We start from the raw sequence: 26,237 nt of genomic DNA on the forward strand, positions 1-26,237 counted from the left end.
AATAGACTCTAGTAAGAAGAAATACAGAAGAAATTGTGGAAGGGTCCTATAATTAGATGTCTGACAACTGATGCCATGTCAATCTGTCATTTGCCACTGATATAGGTCATGTACAGCATTTTATGGGTTTGGGACTGCCGATTATGTGGGTTACGTGAAGAAGTGTAATTTTAGTATCATATCACCTTAGCTGGCAACACTAGCAGGTCGACATTTTGTGCAGTTTTGTACTTCCATTAGGATGTTTATCTGCAGTAAAACCACAGACAAAGCTGTGATAAAAGTACATACAATTCGAGTTTCTACTGGATTAGAATATTCTTTCCGATTAAATGCTGCATTTATCTCACTGGTGCCACAGTAGCTTTGCCGCTTTTCTTCTTTATCTTATAAAAATGCGAAAATTATATCTCTTTATCTATAATGCTTTGATTGATTGTACAGACACTGCCGTTTATATTTTTCTGTTTCGAATTCAGCTCATTGTCTTTCTTTGGCGTAACCGAGAAGTTTAAACATACAGGCAGATGAAATTTTAATCCCGTAATCTGTTATTGGCAAAATGATATATTTTTATAAGAAACCTTAGTTTTCACACTTCTACTTCCCAGTTTCAGAGAAAGTGTTGAACTTTGTGCCATCGTATATGTTACATCGTTTCATCATCATTATTAGGGAAAGAATTATGGTCGGGAATGGGAAAAAAATGTTCTGAAAATGTTTTGAAAAAGATGCAAAAAAAGGTGTTGATAAAAGCCTTTATTCAATGCTCTCTTTTTCTGCGCCTTCTGTATATAATGCGCGCGGACCGCAGAGAGAACTGTGTATATAATGCGCGCGGACCGCAGAGAGAACTGTGGTTCTGCGGAATAGGTTATGTTCAAGTTTGGGTTTTCTCTCGCCGGGTTTGCTACATTATCTTGGAAACTATTAGGGCTGCAATGATTATATTGTACCACTTTATAGCTCTGGTTCTGCTCTACAAAATGAGACTATAAGATTTTATGTAGCTGTTCAAGAAGAGTGAAAATCATTAATTTTCTGTTCAATTTTTTTGACAAAACATGAAAGAAAAGGAAGGGAAAAAGTGCTGAAGCATCAAACAGGGTGTAAAAATGTGCTAATCTCGCGAAAGGGTGGAAAAAAGGTGCAACAAAGTGTGTTCATTTTACTTGATTTCACGTCCTAAAATTTTTAAGTCCACTTTATGCACATAAGGGCCGATCGGGACATGACGTAAAGTTTAAAGTGGGATCCGAACCACTATGCGCCTCCATTGGGTAACGAACCCAAGACCCTATGATTACAAGGCGACGACGTTACCACGGGGAGGCTCAAGAAATAATTTCCGTAACATCTCTGCTTGCATGTATTTGGAGGTTGGAGGCGAGTCTCACCTCCCGAAACCAACAAACAATAATCGAGCCACTGAGTCATCTCAGCCTAGCACCAATCGCTAACCCTCTTACTCACCTGTACGCTGTTTGTGGGCTCGCTAACTAGATGGTCCGAAAATAACTCTACTTTTTTATGTGTATTTTTCTGTATTTGTATTGATTGATTAATTTGCTTTATTTTACTTCGCTTTTTGTGCCACTTTTGGCTAATTTGCGAAGATGGGGATGAGTGATACGATGAAATTGATTAATGGACACTCAAAAACATCCATGCCCAGGCGGGGATTCGAAACCCGGACCCCTGGCGTCGTAGCGCGATGTGCTAACCACTCCGCCACGGGGGTCGGCTGTATTTGTATTGATTAGAAATTGCTGCATCTCGAGTAAAGGTGATCATTCAGATTGGTGCTTGCCTCCCTTAAGTTTAGATTCGGGGCAACCACTAATTTGACAAGGTAATGATCTTCAATTCGCTTTTGGCTTTGAATTGGAGCCATTTTTCTGGAGGACGCCTTGTCACATAGTACAATACCACTTACTGCGCATGCGCAGAGACCTGTCTGGTCACAGCGTCGTTTCATTCAATGATAATGTTGAGTCTACCAAACAACTTTTCGTCATTGGCACACAGCAGGGTTGCCAGATTATGTTAAAATTACCTAGAGTTTTTCCCCCGGGGGAGATTATTGAATATCTTTATTAATACAGGTACGCTTGAAGCTACTTGGTCCAATACGTTTCCAATTCTTTAGTAACTATTTCTGTCGTTTTATTACATTTTTAAAAATAATACAAATGTTTTTAGTTGCATCATCTTTTGAGGTTAATCAGAACTAGGAATGATATCGTGTCTCGAAATGTATAGTATCAGCAACATATGCAGCGTATAGACAGGGCTTAAAGTAATCCGGCACTGGTACTGTTCCGGCAAATCAGTTTGGTGCCGGAACTTATGGTTAAGATATCGCCCAAAGCTCAACCTCACTTCCACTACCACTCCGTTAACGAGGCTTTGGCGTCTGGACCTACGGCCTGTATTATCGTCTGTAGGACTATGAGTGCCCCTTATCTTTAGCTTTTAACTAGGTAATGAAATTTCATCCCAAGTGTTGATTTTTAGTTACGATAAAGGCCTGCTCCCTGTTTAATATGACGGGTGAAAACAGCCTAAGTGCTGAAGCACTTCAAATTTTTATTTCAACGAATCAATCAACTTAGTTCCGGCTGAGAAATTGGACACCTACACATATGTCCATCCTTTGATACATTAATCCCACAGCTTGTTACAATCAGCTTTATTCTTGCATTTAATAAAACAAGCGGAAAACGTGGAACTTCTCTAAAAGTCTCTAAAGACTTTCCTCTTAATTATACGTATGAAACGTATAAAGTTTAAATAATCTAATTGTTTGTACGGGATTTGTCTTAATTCATGATAGAATTCGTATATTTACGAGTTTATTCAGTTTTTCCTGAAATTTTGAAGAAGTTGAGATGTTGATTGATTGATGCTTTAAGTCCACTTTATGCACAGTAAGGCTAATCGGGACTGGACCTACAGTTTAAAGTGGGATCCGAACCACTATGTGCCTCCACCGGGAATCGAACCCGGGACCCCCTTGATTACAAGGCAACGACAGAAGTTGAGATGTAAATGAGAACCTAATTTCCTGAAATGACAGACATGGCACATCTTGTGTTTATAGTATATTTACTTTGGATTCAATATTATTATTGTTATTAATATTTATAATACTATTGTTATTTTAATATGGATTTATTATTAATAGTAGTACTAGATGTCATTGAGACACAACGTTTCTCAATATATCCCTTCATCAGTTTTATCCTATCATCATTCATCCTCACGATTAGCCAAAAGTTGCAGAGAAGCGAAGAAAAATAAGGCAAATCAATCAATCGTAACGAGATGAGAGTGCAATCGAAGAAAACGGGGAGAGGAAAAGACCTTCTTTGAGTTTACCATCCCAGTATTCGCGTGGAGTGACTACGAGAACCGCGGGAAGAAAATCGTAGTTCGCCTGCCGGGCAAGAAAAATATAATGAATGGTGCTGGCAACCCTGCCTCGCCACCACAACTCTGCTTCGCCATGTGTGTGTACTGTATGTGTGTTGCGCCGACCTTGACACAGATCGTGGCAGGCAAGGAATTATGTCACACACACACACACACACACACACACACACACACACGAACATGCTCCAGGCACACGGCGGCATATGGAGAGGAATCGTTTTCGCCGTCTCTGATCGTCTAAGGGCGGAGGAGGAGGTGGGGAGATACCTGGAGAGCCGTTTGAAATCTTATAACCCGCTCTAATTAAGAATCAGTGCTGAAACGTATGAGTCATAATGTCTCTGGTAGGATTTGTCATTGCCATTTACGGGACTGATTTTATATGCTAGTAATGTTTGTTCGTTCCGTCCGATAGATGGCTCCGGTGTGCAAAAAACTGCAACATAGGTTTTCCATGGTTTCTTTAGCAATGGCTGCTAACGTGTGCGCGCACAGTGGAGGGAGACAGAACTACAGCCCTTCCCGAAATTTGGAGAAAATTCAAAAATTCAAATAAAAACAGTAAAAAACTCGGTAAATTCATTCTTGTCTGAACAACTAGTAAATACTAAATATTATCATTTCTGGAAAAGTCCTTGTAATGACAGGGAAATTTACTGTGTTTCTGGAAAAATCGATTTTTTGTAGTAGTACACGAAAAGTTACAAACAAAGAAGCAAGACGTTTGATATACCGAGCATTACTTTTATTTAGAGTAACTGTATATATTAAATACTTTGGGAAAAGGTCATGTTTTGAACTATTTTCATGTGGAAATCTACTACAGTAAGTGGCTATTGGAATTCCGACTTTCTTGTTGCAATTTTTGGGTTGTGTTTGGTAGATATTAGAATTAATAGAATTTTATTATTAATTTCAAATTCAAATTCTTTATTTGCGTGGGCGAGGTTCAGCCTGAGGCTGTTCTGCCACTTAACCCGTGTCATCGATTACATTTAAATTTACATTTCTTATACATATGTTATTACAGCATTAATACAGTGTACAACAAACTGTATGATTTAGTTACAAAATCTATTGATAAAGTAATTGTAATAAATGTATGAATAAAATGATACAAAAATTGTGAAAAGACAACATAAAAATAAAATAAAATGAATAAAAAATAAATTTAAAAAAAAGATGTAGACAAAATACATAACATAAACATACAAGTTTCATCATAGTATATGATGATTAAAAAGAAAAGAAGAATTCCTTGTTAACCAAAAGTCAATCCTGCCATTATCATTTTCACATGTGAATTGGATATTCTAGATACTTGGTTAAGTGTGGTGTTAGCTAAAATGTAGTGTCCTTCTTACACACACATCTTTAAATATCTGAATTACCCTAATGGCTCTGGTCTGGAAAAGCCAGGGAATTTTGTTTTTACGGAAATGTAGATACCCTGTCTTATGTATCTCCCTCCCATGGACGTCCGCAGGATTTTTTCCAGGGAGGGGCAAGGAAGGTATTTTTTTCCAGGGGGGGGGGGCAAACGAAGACAATTTTTTCCCCAAAATAGTGTTGTTCCCTAAAAAACATTGCTTAAATTTGAATTTATGGTGTTCATGCAATAATTAACACATATTATTGTGGCTAAAATGAATTTATATGTGTGAAATACATATTTTTTGGTTGACTTTCATTTTCCAGGGGAGGGCCACGGCCCCCCCTTGCCCCCCCTTCCGGACGCCCATGCTCCCTCCCCCCCCCCCCCCAGAACGCAACCATGTAAGGCTTTCCCCGAGGGTTGGCATGTTTAAAACAACTTGTTTTAAACGTTTAGAACACATGACTTTGTTTCTTTACAAAATGTTTTAAACTTGTAAAAGAAAGTGTTTTAAGAATGTTTTTTTCAGACTTGTTTCAAACACATTTTGATACTTGACTTGATGTTTGATAATCTGTGGTTATTTGCGGGTTTTGTAACTTTATCTTTTCATTCTTCCGTGTCATTTTTTTTATTGTGCACAGAAATCTGTTCAGTGGCTGAAAATATATATTCAAATAACAAAGAGACCTGTGGTTCGTTTTAAGACACCTGGCTATGTTGTTTTACAAGTGTTTCAAACATTATAAAATTGAATATTATATGGATGAAACAGTTTTGTTCCTCACTTAATACACTGCAGATAGTTGTTAATGTCAATATTTTGTTGCATTCACGAAAAAAGTATTTCGAAGAACATAGTAACCTTGTGAGAGTAGCTACCACATAGATAGAATGGGACCTGGCAACTGTGCATTACTTGAAGATTCTTGAATAGACTCAAATGTCAAGATGAGGAGAAATTGAAGAGGGGATCTGACCCCGAAACCACGTAAATATGGCATAGGAAGAAACAGGGGGCATAGGGCCTTTCTATACACCTGCGAAATTTCATGGAAATCGGAGGGGGACACTGGGGTCACTTCAATTTGTCCTCATCTTGACATTTGAGGGGATTTTGCCCCCTAAAACAGTTTTTAGCTGAAACAAAAAAAAAACACGTATTTCTTCCTTTGGGCCCCTCTATAAATCTGCCAAGTTTCATGGAAATCGGAGGGGGACATAGGGGTCAAATGCCCACTTCAATTTGTCCTCATCTTGACATTTGAGTGGGTTTTGCCGCGTAAAACCGTTTTTTAGCTGAAACAAAAAAAACACGTATTTCTTCCTTTGGGCCCCATTATACACCTGCCAAGTTACATGGAAATCGGAGGGGGACACAGAGGTCAAATGTCCACTTAAATTTGTCCTCATCTTGACATTTGAGGGGGTTTTGCCCCCTAAAATCGTTTTTTAGCTGAAACAAAAAAACACGTATTTCTTCCATTGGGCCCCACTATACACCTGCCAAGTTTCATGGAAATCGGAGGGGGACACAGGGGTCAGATGATTCCCACGTCAATTTGTCCTCATCTTGACATTTGAGGGGGGTTTTGCCCCCTAAAACCGTTTTTTAGCTGAAACAAAAAGACACGTATTTCTTCCATTGGGCCCCACTATACACCTGCCAAGTTTCATGGAAATCGGAGGGGGACACTTAGATAACCTCCCTTGCTATTGTAATTATATAACACTGCATATATTATAATGTTTTATTTTAATTTGTAAAACTGTAACTGTAGAAAAATTGTATAATTTTTGTATAACATTTCTATCTTGTTATATGTGTTAAAGGTTTCATCCTGGAATGAAATGTCTCACATTTATGTGTGTTTCCATTTCCAATACATTCGAATGAATACATATTCGTTTCAATGGCATTTACAAAATCCCCGCTGACATTTTATGTTAAACAAGTAAGATTATTTTTGTGCACGAGTGTGTTAGCCGATGCGTAGCAAAGTATTTTAGGAACAACACTTGAAAAAAATTATTGTAGAACTAACTAATGAAAAATGTCTTTGTAATCGAAGATCATAATACCTTTTAAGGTGTGGTAATATTATAATGGGATTGAGATACGAAACTCTCGGATCCGGATCCAGATCCGTAAGTTTTGGATCCGGATCCGGATCCGAATGGATCCGTTGGCCATCCCTAGCTCCGACTGCATAGGAAATATGCCAAAGAAAGAGCGTAATATTTGAAAAATCCCTTACCTGAACTTAATTTCACGCTTATATTTCGTCGCCCTAATCCTTTATTTCTCCTATCTTTCGTCAACTCATCTTTCTGTCACCCTTATATTTCGTCTGCCCATATCATAGGTGTCCTTATCTTTCGTCGTCCCACCTTATTTTATATAGTCTCCTTATCCTTTGCAATTCGTCGTCTCCTGTCTTTCGTCTCTTTCTTATATTTGGTCGGAGCTTATCTTTCATCGCCTCTACCACCCCTTCAAAAGTCCTCGAGATGTGGACTGCCCCCCTCAGCCCCCTTCAGTCCGCATGTTTCTTAAAATGCCACCATGTGTGTTAGATATCATTCCAAGTGCATAAATTATTTATAAATACGTGAAAAAAATTAAATAAGTTGGCGGAAGTTGTCCCCTCCGCCTCCCTTCGTCAGAAACAAATCGCCAAAGCACGAAGTTTTGTTTAATTTTGTTTTTCAAACGTTCCAGAATAATGGTCACTCAGTTTTATGCATTATATGGACAAAATTTATATTAGTGTAGGATTTATTGTTATTTTCCTACACCTGGGTAATGGGTAGGGAGATCATTCCCTACGCTCTGATTTAACCTGGCTATGTTAGTGCAAGTATTGTATAGTAATGAAAGATATCAGATTATAAATTTCATTACTTTCCATTTTTGTTCACATACTCCCGATTTTTTTAAAAGTACGTTTTCTGATGTTTAATTATTTGTACGTAAGCATTATCATCTTATTTCAGAATTTTAGAGTACATATATCCAATATCCAATGTATTAGTTGAAGAGATGGCAATAATATTAATAATGACACATACAAACCGATCTCGATTTTGCTTCTTCACAAAACGAAAAAAAAAAGAACAATGAGAAGCTTAGTTCACATTTCAAATATCTTATTCTACTTAAGTTACAGAGATTTTCGTTTGTTGAAATGCAACGTATATGTTTTAGAATGTAAACTTCACTCATTTTGTAACTGTTATATTTCTTATTTCTTACAGTGCCATTGGGGTGTGTCGACCCATGGAGGCCGGACGAGTGTTGCCGAACCTAACGCCTCCAGTAGTGGAAACAGCAACACGCTTGAATTTCAAAGGCTGTACGGAACAGACGTCAAATTCAACAGCAACGGCGTCTAAACCGACATTATCGATAAGCCAGCGGGCTTCGTACAGAAATTACGTACGCCACCTTCAGGTATTCTCTCAAAAACTGAAGCAGCGTCTTCCAAGAAAGTCCAGGACAGACAACAACGTTCCTCGTGGCAGCGGCTCGAACCACAATCAGAATCGTGATGACGTCAGGAGAAGACGTAAAGAGGCCGTGACCATCGCTCCCAACCTCCCGGCTTCTGAGGCCGATAATCCGCCTGCTAGCGCCACGAGCGGCGGCCGGACAAATCACTTAGGTCCCGTAGACGAAGCAAATAGCGTCGTGACGTCACGACCAAAACAATGGGTCATGCCTTTTTCTCAGACAGCACCAACGGTAGATATGCGTGAGGATACTGTTAGTTGCGTGGTGCAAAAGCAGTGCAAGGGTGCGTTGTGGTGCTCGCGTGACGATGATCCATGCACCACTTCTAGTCTTTTTGAGTTCCAAGATTCCTTGGTGAGGGCAAAAAGTGAGGATAATGTGAACGCGGCGTGTGAGGAAAACAATAAGCGGCCGTTTTATTTATCAGTGAAGCGAGGCATACCGGAAGCGGAGGTGACGTCAAAGATTGTAAGGTTTCCGTCGGTCGAGCGGCTGATCCAGAAGTACAGTGCCATGATTGAGAGAGAACGTAAGTTTTTGGAGGACGAGACATCGCTTGACGGAGCTGGGAAAGAGTATTGCGAGGGTTCAGTAGAGCCTAACCACGAGGAATGCAGGTCTGTTTTGGAAAGAATGGAGAGCGCCGCTTCGGATGAAGGTTGCGTACGCGACAAGGCACCGTCTCCGGAGTCCGAGTCGTTCAGCGAACAGCCGTCGGCGTCGCTGATGCCGCCACATTCGGGGACGGGGTCGTCAACGTGCTCCGCGTCGCCTTCCTCGAACAGGAGCGGAAGTCCCAGCGGAAGCGAGGACGGCACCGCCAGCTCGCGAACACGAAGTCAGTGGTTCGAGAACGGGAGTGAGAATTCCGAATCTAGTGCGCTGAGACGCGCGTGGCGTTCGCACCGTTGCGGGAGCTCCGATTCGGCGGTCGTCATCACAAGCGACGACGAGAGGACTTGCGGTAGCTTCGACACCGACTGCGATCCGTGCTTGTCCGTCGACGATCTGCAATCAGGCTGGGAACAGAAGACTGTCGAGACGCTACCGGAGGACGACGAGTACCCTGTCGAGTTTCGAAGACATTCCTCCGTACCCTCCACGACAGACGAATCTTTAGCCAACTGCAGATATCTCAGAACGCCTTCCGTTGTGGTAAGCGACCATTCCGACGATGCCGTGGGTATCCTAACCGAACTGAACCTTGAAGAAATCGAGACAATAGGCAGTCTGGGCGTCACTTTAGAGGAGATTGAGACGTACAAGTACCACAGGAAGGCCTCCGATTGCAGTTCGTTGTCTGACTGCAGCAGTTTGAGTGTTTTGGACGCGGAGTACGCCCTCAGGACTTCCGACAGGAAGATTTCCGACTGTAGCACGTGCAGCACACTCAGCGGGGACGAGGACACTTTGGAACCGAATTTGGAAGCCGTCAGGACTAGACCTAAGGTAGGTGAGGACTTTTATCTAATGATAAACAATTTATAGAGGCACATATTTTTGGTAAATAAAAAAGCAAAATTTCGGTACAAAAACAGAGTCAATTTCGGGTTCAAAAGCGGTAAATAAAATAAAATTTCGGTGTTATAGCGGTGAATAATCACATCAAAAGTGCTATATAAAATGACATTTTGGTTTTAAAATTGTGAATATAATCCTAAATTTGATTTAAAAACTGCACTTATTACAGAAAATAAACTTACCCCTTCTAATAGCACATGTATGAAGTTACCAGAGTATTAAGTTTATTCCTGTGTAAAGCAGTCCATTTTTGCTTCTCAAATATTTACAGCAGAATTAATCAATTTTCCGTGAATTGCATAACTCACAGGATACTTCAGACTTCAGAAAGTGTCGCATCGGTATATAAACGGTAAATTTCGTGTTTAAGAGTATATTTCGCATTTTGAAGTTCATTTCACATTATTTCGTGACAAAACAGGGTAGAAAAATGCACCTCACACCTTTCAGAAACATGAAAAATGAATATTACAACATGTTATTTCATATTTCGTTTTTTAGTCAAAAATGAAATTTGCATGCCTCTAACAATTTAACATTGCCATAGCAACAGGTAGACGTCTCCATTTAACTGATAACGCAACAGTTAGGATTAGGGTGCGAATCATTGAAGATTTGTTGCGGGGGGAGGAAGATCTTAATCTACACACACACACACACACACACATACGATACGATAAATAAATATTTATGCATATAATACATATTTATAATAATAAATATACAAGTAAATTAATATTTATAAAGTAGAAAACTAATTGATGTCGATATATTAAAAAAATAGTTGAAATATTTTTATCATGTTTTAAGTTTTTGTTTAATTTTTGCTTTCTGTTAGTATAAATTAATTAGATTTCATAGTTATATTTGTCTTGCATTGTTATTTTACCTTTATTATGCATATATTATATCAATATAACATTTGTTATTGGTGTTATGGTGTCGGGAATGAGACAGAAGATATGCAACACTCACAAACACATTTTGTTGTTATAACAAACCCTTTTTGGGGGGGATCCCCCCCAGGATTTTGCACCCTGGTTAGGATGAATACACAAGATTTCGCCGTGCATCGAACGTGGTGGGCATCAATGCGAACAACTGTTCCTAGCAACAGTTCGCTCTGCGAAGTTTTGTTTCGACGCTACGAACAATGGAAAAGTAGCTTCGTCTATCCTGTAAGGGCATGGCCGGGAAAATGTCACTCGGATCTCAAACTTTGTGTGGGGTGTAAGGTCAAATCGACCAACTGGGATGTGACTTGCTTCACTCTAAAAAAAGAAAGATTTTTTTTTTTTTTTTCAAAATTTGCCCCCTATGGAAATTGAATCTCACGCGACTTAATTTCCATTAAAACACATCTCGTGCTTCGGTTAGACATTCACCTACTGGCGTTGAAAATAGACCCACATAAAGTATGATTCGTGAGAATGTCTGAATTTCAAATTTTACAAGGAAGAACTTTAAGAGGAAACTGTGTGAGTCAACTATATCCAAATCCGTCATATTTTTTCCCCCTCAGAGTCCATAGACGTCAGAGGGCGTTTTGACCAGGCTTGTTCCTAGAATATCCTTCCGCGAAATTTCAGAATTTGAATGTAGCCAGTTCATTCCTTGATCAAGATGAGTGCCACTAACAAACACTCCCCTCTTTGTACTGCTCGGTCGCCCCCCCCCCCTTATCGTGGAATGTAAAAACGGCGGCAGAGATTTCTAGACACGCAAGAAATGTCCACAGTCAATAACTATAGGGTTAACTAGGAATTTATTTCCAAGGAGTGGAGCAAATTAGTTGAGAAATTTCGAAAGCTGTAAATCGAAAACGTCCCCTTCCCTCAGGTGATATGTTGTTAAGGAGAATGCCCCTGCCTTCCCTCCGCTAGTTACGCCTACGCTTCTGGTAATAGTTTTTTTTTTCGGTGATTTCTCTTGTAAATTCTTCGATCAACAGACAAGCATCTAGATTCTATCCTTTAATTGCACAATCACGGACCCTTTTGCAACCTAGAAATGTCCGTGACTGTACGGTCGGAAGGCTGAAATAACTATCTTTGATTTAAATTTTGTTATTTAGCGTCGCTTTTTGCCACTTTTGGCTAATCGCGACGATGAGGATGAGTGATGATAGGATAATTGATTGATTGATTTATTTTATTTCGCGTTTTGTGCCTCTTGGCTAATTTGCTAAGATGGGGATGAGTGATGAAATGATGAAACAAACAACCATGCCCGAGCGGGATTCGAACCCGTGATCCCTAGCGTCGGAGCGCTCTGTTCTAACCATTCCACCACGGAGGTTGACTGCAATAATTAGAGAATAACCATCTACTTGTGCTTCTTTTCATAGGAGGTAAAAATACGTCATTTTCAGGCTTAGAAATTTCCTTCGTTGGTACGTTTGCACCAGTGAATAGGATTTTAGGTGAGGAAAATATCAAAATTGTCAAAATGTATAAGCACAATCAGAAGGTTTTAAGGGGGTGGGTTTGAACTGAAGAAGAAGCACTTCGAATCCTGTTACGGGAACGAAAATATCTTATGCTCGCTCGTACTTGTTTGAGTCTCCCACCCTCGAGTGTTTACAGTGGAATCTCATTTTAATGTGACATAATAATCGTAGGAACATAAATGCAAGATATCCACCTTGGTAGTTTCAGCCCACAATCATCTGTTTCATTATCATGCATCACTGTGTATTGGTAATATAGACTAAAATACATTTTAGCATGGAGACGATGACTATGTTTACTTAAGTTCACATTTTACAACGTCTTTCACTTCACGACTCATATTTGAGGGTCCACTACTACAGACAAATTACGGTTACACTTGAACTATTGGTCTTCGAGTGTACGGCGCTCGTTTCGACTGTTCGAGTGTTATTCATTCAAGCGAAGCAGCTCTCAATTCCGTACGCTATCTAGCGTCGTCAGTGCGAACTATTTGGCGCTCGTGCGAAATCCTCTCACTTGAGCACTCGGTTATACACACTAGTTCTGTGTACCTATCAGGAGCGTATATTCTAGGCTAGCTAGGCTATCTGCGAAGCCTGAAGTTTAGAGAATACAAATCAGGAGAAAAATCGATCAGAAATTGTAAATATTATTATTCATATCAGTGAGATGATAATGTTGATTCTAGAGTTGGCAACCTGATTTCTTATGAGTTGGCAACCTGATTTCTTATGAGTTGGCAACCTGATTTCCTATGGGTTGGCATCCTGATTTCCTATGGGTTGGCAACCTGATTTCCTATGGGTTGGCAACCTGATTTCCTATGGGTTGGCAACCTGATTTCGTATGGGTTGGCAACCTGATTTCTTATGGGTTGGCAACCTGATTTCTTTACGCCACTGGTACCTATGTTAGGTATGTTAGGGGTATACTTTGATAAAAACAACTTTCAGCGCTACAGATCATTGTGAGTAACTGTAACGCTGAGTTATTTTTTTTTCTATTTGTATTTTTGTTGTTTAGCCTCGCTTTTCTGTCACTATTTGCTCTTGCGACGATGAAGGTGAGCGATGATTAGATGAAATTGACAAAAGAACACTGAGGACGGGACTCGAACCGATGATATTCGGCGGAGGTACTTTTTGAGCATAGTAACTGAACTTCAGTTTGAAAAATATCCCTGATTGACAGTGGCGCCCCAAAAAAGGGGGGAGGGTGCGGGGTATAACGTCCTCTCCTTTGACCCGGTATTCTTGAAAAGAAAAAACCTCCCAAGTCAGGGAACGATAACAAAATATACAGTGTGTTTCAAAAAGAATGACCCGAATTTAAAACCTTATATCTGTGCAACCACGCACCGCCAGTGAATGAAACTTGCACTACTTGAAGTGCCGTGGCATGGACTTTAAATGACATCCGCTAGATACCACTAGTAGTGCCCAAATAGACGCTAACCTTATTTGTTCACAATATGGCGTCTGAGCAACAGAAGGCGTTTTTTATTCTCCAGTTCAGCAAGACATTACTCCCTGTGACTTTTTCTTTTGGGGGATACGTAAAACAACATGTTTTTGTTCCACCATTATCCATTGACTTGGATGAAGGACAGAATCACGGCTGCAGAAAATTATGTAGAATTCAGACGCGTTTGGAACGAATTCAGCTGTCGTCCGTGATTGAGGGTGGAGGGCACGTAGAGCATTTATAATACAGTGAGTGAAACTCGAGGGTTTGGGTACATGGGCGGAGTTTGAGCTTTTGCTTTGGGGGGACCAGACTCTGGGAGAAGCATATGATGTACCTGAGGGTTATTGAATATCACCTAGTTTATAAGGTGTCCGGAGGCCTTCCCCTGGAAATTTAAAAAACAACAACTTAAAAACACTGAGTTTTAGGCCATTTAGATTTGAAAATGTTAAATTTCCTCGCTTAAGTAAACAAATATTAATTAGTACATTGGTTGTCAGTTTTAAAAGAAGCAAAACAGTACGATTATTGCATTTCATTATTTTTTTATTGATACAATACTCGTATTACTTTAAAACAGTTACGGTACAATAGAAAGCTTCAGAAATTTTAGAAAAATTAAATTCAAATGTTCTTTTGATGCCGCAACAGTAACTGTTGAGTCAACACAAAGTCATTTTACGTTTTTCTTTCTTCAGACTGTGCACATCAATCAAATCGTCTAAGTTAATTGTTTTAACAACATCTGATTCAGAGTATAAGATCATTAAATTCTTCAATTTCTCTTCACCCATTGTGCAACGCAACCAGATGTGGATTCGCCTCATAGCAGAAAATGTCCTCTCACAAGTGCCCACTTGTAAGAACTACCCGCTATTGCGGCTCAATTACCGCACATGCCATCATGCCAAACGTCAAGATTTGCGGTATGGCTTCATAACAAAAATTAAGTAACTAAACTTAATAGTGTGTAATTTTTTTATATTTTTTAAGTTGGGGGTCAGCCCCTCCGGAATTCCGCCCATGCTTGGGTACCAGTAACACATTCTCATTATTAAATATAATTATTTGAAATCGGGTCATTCTCTTTGAAACACACTGTACAACATATTGCAAATAAAGAAGGCCCTCTTTTCCTTAGAAAATGCTGGGCAAGAAAGCCGTTGGGGATTATAGAGATTATGAAAACTCAACCCTCTTATAGACAGATAACGCTCTCATTTGACCCTGCTGCTATGTTGCACCCACTGTGTGGCGCCCTCCGCAACCACGTGGCCACATTCCGTGTGGGAAGCTGTGACGTCAATGTGTAAACCAATCCGGATGGAAGGATTAGGGGGGAGTATCACCATGAGGGAGTGGTGCAAAGGGCAAGGACGCTTTTTTAACAGACGCGTGTGTTGTATTAATAGCTGCTCTCAAGCTCATGGTCGTCTGCTGGATTTTTCCAGGAAGGGGGCAGCACAGTAGCTACCAGTAAGGAAAGTCATCTAATACATTTTATACTGAAGTGATGTGCACTGATTTTAAGTAGGGGGCTCTATGTCCAAACTGTAGGTACAGCCACGGACACTTCTGGGTTGTAGTGAGTCCATTGAAAGTCAAAGTGGTTGTTACAATCCAGAAGTGTCCGTGACTGTACAAACCAAACTTAGCCGATGGATTAGTTACTAAATTGGGGTGGCACTCTCTGCTGACACCCAAATGTCAATCTCTCTTCCACGTAGCCATGGACGTAATTTCAACCTATACCCGGTCCAGGCTAAGGATCGACCCCCCCCCCCCCATTAACAGCACAGAACTGTTATTTTTACAAAATTCTGTTTCACTGATTCGGGGAGGAGGACTTGTAAAGTTTCTTCTTATTGCCCAAACAGCGGTAGGTCTAGTTGGCTATTTGACCGCGAGTTCCTTCATAAGTAAACGCGGCAACAGAGGGTCACTGCCATAAAGGCGGGTCCCGCGCCGGGAGTTACGTCGGTCTCACAATAAATTTGGAGGAGCAGAATCGAGCTTGGGGCTTAACTTTGGAGAGGGAGGGGACAGAATCATTGACTGATTGTTATTTATCGTTGCGTTTCTCCACTTTTCGCTAATCGCCCATGCCGGGACTCTGGACCCCTGGCGTTCTAGCGCCCTGTGCTAACCATTCCGCCACAAAAGATAGCCTGGGCAGAATCAAAAAGTTTTCTATCCAATCAGTGTAAAATCCAAGACTATTTTGCTAAATATCTGTTAAATTTGAGAAATCGTAAAAAAAAACAATACTTCTAACATTGATCTTCAGGTCAAAAGGAGTATAACAAAAGTACAATTTAATTGTAAATCAAAATGTCCATCAGCTATTCATTGATTTCAAAAAAGCATATGATTCTGTCAAAAGAGATAAATTATATAATATATTAGTAGAGTTTGAAATACCTAAGAAGCTTGTTAGTATGATAAAAGTATACACCAGTGAAACAGAAAGTAAAATTCGTGTGGGTATTAATGTGTCTGACAAATTTACAATTCATGATGGGTTAAAACAAGGAGATGCATTATCTCCATTGCTCTTTAATTTTGCCTTAGAATATGCTGTTAGGAAGGTAAAAGAATCTAACGAAGGACTAAAATTAAATGGGTGACTCAGTTGTTAGCATATGCAGATGATGTAGACTTATTAGGGGATGGTATAAATACAATTAAGAATAATGCTAAAATATTTTTCAAAACTGCTAAAGAGATAGGTTTTGAAGTTAACAAAGAGAAAACTAAATATATGCTTACAGGCCGAAACCAAGTGTTAGGTAATAACCAAAATCTAATTATTGTTAACAACTCGTTTGAACCAGTTTCCAAATTCAAATACTTAGGAGTAATATTAACAAGTGAAAATTATATTAAAGAGGAAATAAAAAGTATGCTTAATTCAGGAAATGCATGTTACTTCTCTCTTCATAAACTTTGGTCTTCTCGTTTAATATCTAAGAAACTAAAAGTTAAAATATACAAAACAGTAATTTTGCCTGTAGTATTATACGGGTGTGAAACTTGGTCCCTTACATTGAAAGAGGAACATAAATTGAGAGTATTTGAAAATAAGATCCTTAGGAAAATCTTTGGACCTAAAAGAGATGAGGAGACAGGTGAGTGGAGAAGGTTACATAATTTAGAACTACATAATTTGTATTCATGTCCAGATATTATTATAATAATTAAATCAAGAAGACTTAGGTGGGCAGGCCATGTGGCACGAATGGGAGAGGAAAGAGGAGTTCACAGGATTCTTGTAGGGAAACCTGATGGTAAGAGACCTGTAGTAAGGCCAAGACGAAGATGGAGGGACAACGTTGAGATGGACCTAAAGGAAATCGGTAGGGATGGAAAAGAGTATATAGATCTTGCTCAAGATAGGGACAGATGGAAGGCCTGTGTTGCTGCAGCCATGAACCTTCGGGTTTAAGAAGGCTAGAGAGTTAGTTAGTTAGTTACTTGTAAATTTTAGTGAACCTAAAAATGTGGAGATGTGGCTTCCCCCCCCCCCCGCCAAGTTACGCCAATGCACGTAGTACACACTGGACCGTAGATAAATGTATCATTTTAATGATTAACTTTAATTTTTAAAAATATATTTATGGTGTACTGAACTGCAATTCATAATCATTATCTACCTTTATGCTAGGTGGCCGCGGTGGCTCAGTCGGTAACGCGTCTGACTACCATGCTAAAGGTCCCGGGTTCGATCCCCGGCCGGTTCAAATCCGGGAACTTTTCTAACGGTGGAAGCGGCCCCGGCGCACACCCAGCGTCGAATAACATGGGTACCTGGGGGAAACCCTGGGGGGTAAAGGCGGTCAGGAGCGTGATGCTGATCACATCACCCCCACTCACGACCGGATCAAGAAAGTGTGGGGCGTTACCCCCACACCCCCTATACGCCTTCATGGCGTGGTGCTATGCACAGGGGAACACTTTTACCTTTATGCTGATGAAACATTCATAGTTAAATACAAAATTGCTGCGGCAGGCAGAGTTTTAACGGAAGAACATCGCAAATTTCACGGTTCTTTCTGACAGTTGCAGATATTTTTCTTGTGGATAGCTCCATTGAGCATTTTGAGATTTTTAAGAGCTATGGGAGTTCAAAAGAGCCAGATCTGGCTCCAAAAGAGCCAAGTTGGCAACAGTGGAGGCAAGTGCATCTCACTTGTCCAGTGTGCTGCGTGTTCTAGCGCTAGGAAAAAAAGTTGCGTACATGAAATTTGAACTGATTATTAGCCTCTGTCAACACGACGTCATCCTACAATAATCCAAAACCCGCGACGCTCATAGCGATTTTGAGGCATAAGCGAATCTGTTGTCATTCCAGGTGTGAGAACATACTTGCTGTTCGAGACGCGAATGTCGTCAGCAATTGAAGATAATTGCGTCACTCTGACGTCCCTCTGCGTTATACCATTACATTACCCGTATCGCTTTGTATATCTATGCTGTACCGAACGATTCAAGGAAAAGCAATATCGCTTAGCAGTAGAACCCGGATTTTTATGTAATATCAGTGTACAAAATATGTAACAATAATTGATAAAATATGTACCTAAATATGTATTATCAAATGGATATGTAGCATCAAAGAATATGTAATATTATTCGAGTATCCAAGCAATTTCAAGAAGTCTGCTAGATATTTATTTTATTTCAACATATTCAACATAAGTTTAAGAACATAAATTTTTCAAATTAAAATTTGTATGAAAATTATGAACTCAAAAAAGCACAGCAACATGTACATATTTAAGAAACCAATTTTGTCAACTATTACTTTTCACATTGCAAATTAGTGTAGAATATGTAAATATGTAAGAGTGCTCTTTGTAAATTTCGGAACAAATTGTAAAAGAAAGCGTCTACAGAAAGAACAATCGAATGAAAATATGTAGCTAATTTTGTACTTTTTGTACAAGGGAACATATTGTGTATCTCGCTACGTACGAGACAGGAAAGTAGCTTTCTTGTCCAACGATGCTTTTTTTCTAGGTGCTTTGCCTAAACCTAAAAGTGAAACGAGAATATGTAACCAGAAGGGAGAGGGATGGGGGGGGGAGAAACTTTATCTTCTTTCGATAAATTCAATAAATAACAGTTCCCGTATCTTCAGCCTGTCTTTCGACTTGGCAGTCAATCACAGGTGACCGTAAGCACTATGCATCTCATTGATTCGAAAATATGACATCACATGAGCTACAAATTTTCTTAATTGTTTCAGAGATCTAAAATAAATGGAAAAGGATCAAGATAGGAAAAATACAGAAATATGTTGTTTTATGTAAAAGTAAATTAGCAAATATGTAAAATATGTAATATCCTGGCAAATATATAACATAAAACTTATGCAAAATCATGTCAGTTATATAATTCGTTGTCATGTTCCTGTTCAAGGCATGTATCTAGAAAGGAATAGAATATGTAATTATATACAAATCCGGGTTCTACTTATCAGTGCTGAAATAAAGACTGCCATGTGAGAAGAATGAAGTAAGATTGTTGGTTGTGTCAGTACACATGACCATTTTGTACCCTTCAATGTATACGGGGAAATATTCCCTTATCTAAAATCCCTACTTAATGATTGGCTGGACCTTTGTCCAACGACAGGGCAGCTGTATTGGAAGTTTCTTCTCCTTTTGAAAAAAAAACAAAAAAAAACACTATGATATTCCAAAATCTGAAAAAGTACATGTGCTTAGAATTCCTTAGCATTCATGTGAATCTTCATCTGGTTTACTTTTGCAATAGCCCAGATATTCTCAATAGTTCGTGGCTTCGTAAAAGGAAGTAAGTTAGGAAATAACTCATTAAACACATCAGCCAAACAATGGTCTAATCCTCCGTTTCAAAAATACTAGAAGAGCTAAGGGTTTCTGACTTCACAACACAAGTCATTTTTTTTTTATGTTCGCACTTTAACATGTCTATGGTGAATCACTTTGATAAGTTCTTCCCAAAGTTAATTGGCTTTTAATAGTATTTTGGGTTAGACCGTTGTTATGCTCAAGTGTTGTGTCCCAATGTACAAATTGCATTGTACAAATATTCAAAATATCATTCTCTATTTTCTTAATAATGAACTGGGTAAGTAATATACGTTTCAAAATAGTTAGATGTTTCATACAAACGAATTCAATAGCGACACTAAATTGGAAAAAACAATATTCACTTCTTTTATCACTTTCACATTTATAAACATAATTGAAAAATAATTGTTTTCTGTCATTCCCCACAAATTCCTACCTTGCCTCGGTAATAAATTCTGACGCTCATATTTTGAAATAGGAAAATTCAAGCACTTACCGGGGGGTTTCGGGGTGTAAATAACCTTTCTTTAAGTTCCCCATCAACGTCCGTTTCCATGGTCAACAACAAACATTACAAACTTGAAATAATTGTTATACCTCTATACAGTTTATATAAACAGTCACCATGTAGAAATTTTAGTATTGAGTACCAATATCTGTATCTGGACTGAATCTTCTTGTGTAGATGTCACTCTTGTTTGTTGAAGCACGTTTTCCAACGAGGAATTTATTCATTTGTGTGTTATTGATGTGTGAGAAACAACATAGGATTTTTTTTTTTTTTTTTGCTCCTGGAAACTAACGTTGCTAGGGACGTAGTAAAGGGGCATTTTTACCCTTAAAAAGGGATACGTCTGTGATTTTTAAAATTTTCTCTGTGTTTTGAGACAATTTCATGGGGGTCGTAACGGAGCATTTTTTTTGTCTTCGGGGCTTCTTTCGTGGAGAACATTTTAAGTCAGTGAGCGAGTGGTGGGATTGGGACTTTATATACGTATGTTGGGTTGCGAATAAAGAAGGCCCCCTTTCCTTTAGAAAATGCTGGGCAAGAATTACAGTTTTTCTGAGAACTCAACCCTCCAGGACAAATAAAGCTCTCATTTGACGCTGCTACTATTGAATTTTCGTGGACATAGTTGAGACAATTCTCCATTCCATTTCTCTGTTAGTCGTTGTCATGGAAACAGATCTTTCAATAAAAGTTGAGCTTCCTGAATGTTATGTGCACAAATATACCTTTGCTGAAACAGCAACCATGAATCAGCAAAGGGATATTTGTTCACTACCCAAAAAAGGAATGACTACAATAATCGGAGCTTACGAAGTATGTACCTACTCTAATTGAACAAGTACGTAATGAATTAGTTAATGAAAAGATTGCCTTTAATTTTTGACTCATGAAATGCGTTAATGTTATTAATATTATGGTGAAATTCCACAAGTCCTTGAGAGATAAGTTATTTATAAATTAAGACGCACAATTTATTATTATAACAGGGCACAAATTTAAGCGAATTAAATATATATATATATTTGGAATAGATTTAGTAGGGGTGATATTTTCCCATTTATTTATTGAACAGTGTGAGTGGTTTCATGTAGAAGCGCAATGTAATGCAAGAAAGTCTCACAAACTCAAAGTTTATCTCGAGATGAGTTAGACCGTTTTTACGCTGAACCACTCAAGTGAAAGAATTGTACTATATATAAAAAACACCAATAATACTAAGTTAAAGTGTAATATATTATTTTATTCTTTACTAGCTGATTACCCGGCGTTGCCCGGGTATTTATTTATCCCAATCTTGTATTAGACAATAAAATAATGAATTCTAACTATAGTGTAAAATGTAACTAATTTTATTTACAGGCATTTAAAAGTATAAGCACAGTATACAAATTATAAAATAAAATCTTTTACAAATTCACTATAATATTAATTTAACTCAAAACTTGATTATAAACAATATTTTTAGTTTCACCTCCAGGAGCAAGAATAAATAAATTGAACGGCATTGGGAGTGTCACTCACTATTCATTCAACACCGAAAGCTATGGATTCCACACTAATATCGTTTTTTTTTTTCATTATTTTACATGTCACCCCCTTCCCACCCCCACAGTATTTCTTTCCAGATTGTAAGTGATATGTGTACCAAGTTTGGTTGAAATTGCTCCAGGCGTTCGAGAGTTATGACGGAACAAACATATGTATATATTCTTCCACCGCCGTAGAGTTAGGCAACACACATAACGCCTTGCAGGGTAGCGAGTATTTCAGGATAAAGGTTTCTTATTTTTATTGCCGGTGAGTGTACAGTCATGGAAAAAAGTTCTTCCCCATAAGGCTTTAATAGGAGCAAGTAATGCAGGAGGGTAGGCAACACATATTGCACCCTTCGATGATCGGGTGATTTTGCCTGTCTTAACACCGAGAAATGTGTTCCACGCGAAGGTCAACATGACAGGAAAGCAAAGAGGGTCACGTGACTATTGGTTACGTGGAGTGTTGTGCTTCTCCACGTCCCCAGTTCTTGATCCACATTGCAGAAAAAGTAGAGCTGCATGCAATATATGAAAATAGGTTGTTTTCAACTACACGCTTAATTATGATTTTCCCAATTGTAAATCTATCAGACGTGTCTCCCGATTTAGTCGGGACAGTCTTTTACTTTGAATTCCTGTTTTTTCATAGGCGTAACTTGACGGGAGCAGAAAGGGCATTTGTAACCCCCCCCAAAAATCAGGTTTCTTAAAGCTGCTAAGGGGTGTGGGGGTAACGCCCCACACTTTCTTGATCCGGTCGTGAGTGGGGGTGATGTGATCAGCATCACGCCCCTGACCGCCTTTACCCCCCAGGGTTTCCCCCAGGTACCCATGTTATTCGACGCTGGGTAGACGCCGGGACCGCTTCCACCGTTAACAAGGTCATTGGTAAACAATAAAAAAATGTGTTAGACCCAATTCTTTAATACCTTATCATAATCTTTATCGCAATTTTAAATTTTGTTGTAAGTCCACTTTATGCAAAAAAAGGTAAAGTTCTCACCTGTGCTTAGCGCTACGCCATGAAGGCGTATAGGGGGTGTGGGGGTAACGCCCCACACTTTCTTGATTCGTTCGTGAGTGGGGGTGATGTGATCAGCATCACGCCGCCCCATACTTTCTTGATTCGTTCGTGAGTGGGGGGTGATGTGATCAGCATCACGCCCCTGACCGCCTTTACCCCCAGGGTTTCCCCCAGGTATCCATGTCATTCGACGCTGGGTGGGCGCCGGGGCCGCTTCCAACGTTAGAAAAGTTCCCTGGCTTGAACCGGCCGGGGATCGAACCCGGGGCCTATAGCATGGTAGTCAGACGCGTTACCGACTGAGTCACCGGCACAGATAGACTAATCTGAAGTGCATACAGTTTAAAGTGGGATCCGAACCACTATGTGCGATCACCTGGTATCGTACCCGAGACCCCTTGATTACAAGGCCTTACCACTACGCCATCAGTGAGGCGCACACAATCTTTGTATTTCGACCTTTTTAAACCTATATGTATCATATAAGAGGTTGTTTAACGTTGCTATGCCTCTATGGATTATATATAGCCAGTATTCGAGCACATAGCGTCAGGTTTCATAGAATATAAGCTTCTCTTGCATGTTTATGGTTTCCTGTCTGCAGTAGAAAAACTGGCAGGTTCCCGTAGCTTTTCTTTCAATAGTCTTCCAATGGTTGCATATCATATCACTCAAATTTGATTCATTCGTTGCGAACACAATCCCCGATGGCGGAGTGGGATCGTGGGCGCCTTGTAATTAAGGGATCCCGGGTTCGATACTCGGTGGAGGAACATAGTGGTTCGGATCCCCCTTTAAACTGTAGGTCCATTCACGATTAGCCTAACAGGACATAAAGTGAACTTAAGACATCAAATCAAGCAACCAACACAATCCCGTTATTGTCCAGATTATCGAATCCAGAGCCTTCGTCGCGAATAACATAAGCAGGAAGACAACGTGAAATAACCGAACAGAAACAGAACCTAAAACCTACATCGGATAGGGTTCTGAAATGAAACAGAATACGAAAGTTGAGGGACCTCTATACGCACCCACTTTTCCTCCAGCCGGTGGAATGACTTCAGGGAATCTCACCCTGACGTCATTCCTCCCGCTTTCCTTACAACCCTTGGCGAGGAGGGAGGACAAAGGAAAGAGGGGGAGGAAAGACTGTTTTTCAGGCGCGGTGATTCCGTGCCCAGGGTAAGCTCCTTCTTGTGAGAGTCCACCGGTCGCCCTCTCAACCTTGAGAGCCTTTCCCGTTCCCTCCGCTCAACTAGGGAAAACGTACCCGGTAGAGTGCGAAGAACAGGAAAACTGAATAACATGGGCAAACCAATTCTACGCTAATTTTCACTTTACATTTGCTTCTGTCTTGCTGATTTCTGTTACTTGAACATAAATTTATCAAAAGGGAAAAGCTTAAATATTGAAGATGAAGCAAACTGAATTAAAATTCAAGGCTTAAGCAATTAAAGCACCTATTTGCTGACTCCCCCCGTCCTTGTATTTACAAAAATAGTGATTGTTTCTCCTCTCTAATCTTCAAAAGCAGCGAGAATACTTCTCTCACGGAACTGAATATTTTTTTAAAGGGAAACCCCCCTCCCCGAAATCCTACAAATATCTAATTTAAAAAGTGTATAGTGGTAATTCATTTTACTTCATTAGCAGGATTAAACACTTTGCTTAATACGTTGTAATAATCTGAGATTCATCTTCAGGACTTCTAACCCCACTGTTTCAAATTTATGTGGCGGCTGCTAATAAGGGATGATCCCCATCCCGAAATAAAATTCTGACTCTGACCTGCAATGATTCGAACTTTTAAAAACCTGTCATTTCGAGCTCGGAAAGGGATTTTTTTTATTATTCATAGGGAATTTCATTCTGAGCCAGGAACACAACAACAGAAGTTTGGCGCGTGAAACTGAATGCGTGTAGTCGTTGGCTTCGTGCTGTGCTTCGTGTTTATTATTTATTTAGGTGTTAGTGTTTGTCGTGATAGTGCTGTGTTAAAGGGTAATGGATGTGATACAAGATTTGCTGGTGAAACCTTTTGGAACAAGATCTTTTCAGGAGAAGTTGCAAATTGTTAATACAGGTAGGCCAGTGTCATCGCTTGAACTTATTTCTACACACAAAGACAAAATCGGGAATATGTGAGGCATTTTCGCAAGCAAATTATGACAAAACACCATGGTTGACAGGAAGTATAAGTGTTAATAAGCTTTGCTTTTTTGTTGGCCGTGCTTACTTTTCGGGGCTGAAAAGAATGTATGGACGCGTGACTGTAATCTTTGCAACACTTGTGCCAAACATGAAAAATCCAAAAGTCACATAACTTCCTTTGTTAAGCTGCAATCTTTCGCCCAGACACGTATTGACGTGCAACTGGACAAACAGCGTGCTTTGGATGTAGTACGGCACAAGTAATCGGGTCCTGGAGTAAGTTGAATTTTGCACTTAAATTAATATTGCGGGTTTTTATTTCACTAGTGCACGTCTTTCATTTTTATATTTCACAGGCTGTTTTTTTATAGCTTTATAATAATAATATATAATAATTATAATAATATAATAATAATAAGCTTTATAATACTGTCTTGTTTTATTATTTGAAATTCTACGCGTATAGTAAACTGCAATAACGAGAATTAATTGATTGTGATCGTAGCAATAAGACAATTATTTTTTCCATCTCATTCCTGTTAATAATGGGGTGTGTGTGTGTGTGTGTGTTTGTTTGTTTGTGTTTGTTTGTTTGTGTTTGTTTGTTTGTTTGTGTTTGTTTGTTTGTGTTTGTTTATATTGCGTAGTAGTTGTGGTGTGTGTATGTTTATATTGTGTTATAGTTGTGATGTGTTTGTGTGTGTCTTGTGTAGTAGTTATGCTGTCTGATGTGTTTGTGTTCGTCTTGTGTAGTAATTGTGCTGTCTAATATGTTTATGTTTGTCTTGTGTAGTAGTTCCTCCATTCATATTGGGGGTTAGGCGTAGAGCTGACAACTCTGCACTGTAAAAAGACATGTCAAGAAACAGAAATATAAGGCCATGGATGTTCCCAAGGTAAAATATTCCGGAGGTAAAATAGTCCCCCGTTCGGATCTCCGGGTGGGGACTACTTTGGGAGGTCCCTGGACTAAGGATAAGATCTTCATTAGGAATAAGGATATTAAATTAGGCACCTGGAATGTTCTGAGCCTTTACCGGCCTGGGGCATTTCAGTGTACAGTTAATGAGATAGTGAAGTATAAATTAGATGTAGTAGCTGTCCAGGAAGTTAGGTGGCCAGGAGAAGGGAATTGTAAAACTAAAAATTATACTTTTTTCTATGGTGGTACTGAAAATCATAATTTTGGAACAGGCTTTTTCATAAATAATAGAATTATCTCGGCTCTTAAAACAGTAGAATTTATTAATGATAGGATATCATATGCAGTTTTACAGGGTAGGTGGTGTAAAATTATTTTAATAAACATACATGCACCAACGGAAGATAAAGATGATAATAATAAAGATGATTTTTATACAGAATTAGAACAGGTCTTTGATAAATTTTCTCAGTATGATATGAAAATTCT

At 39.3% G+C, this 26,237-nt stretch overlaps 1 protein-coding gene across 3 annotated transcripts in view; it reads left to right on the top strand.

Annotated features, from left to right (window-relative positions):
- IP3K2 (Inositol 1,4,5-triphosphate kinase 2) overlaps positions 1-26,237 on the top strand; it is a 502,222-nt gene that overhangs the window by 143,800 nt on the left and 332,185 nt on the right. For all 3 annotated transcript variants that reach the window (XM_083114108.1, XM_083114110.1, XM_083114109.1), the window contains exon 2: positions 8,069-9,773. In XM_083114108.1, coding sequence (XP_082970234.1) covers positions 8,091-9,773 — 1,683 coding nt within the window. In that variant the 5' untranslated portion in view covers positions 8,069-8,090. The remainder of the gene's footprint in view (positions 1-8,068; positions 9,774-26,237) is intronic.

Source organism: Lepisma saccharinum, chromosome 28, assembly GCF_977018435.1.
Source record: "Lepisma saccharinum chromosome 28, izLepSacc3.1, whole genome shotgun sequence".
In the NCBI taxonomy this organism is placed as follows: domain Eukaryota; kingdom Metazoa; phylum Arthropoda; class Insecta; order Zygentoma; family Lepismatidae; genus Lepisma; species Lepisma saccharinum.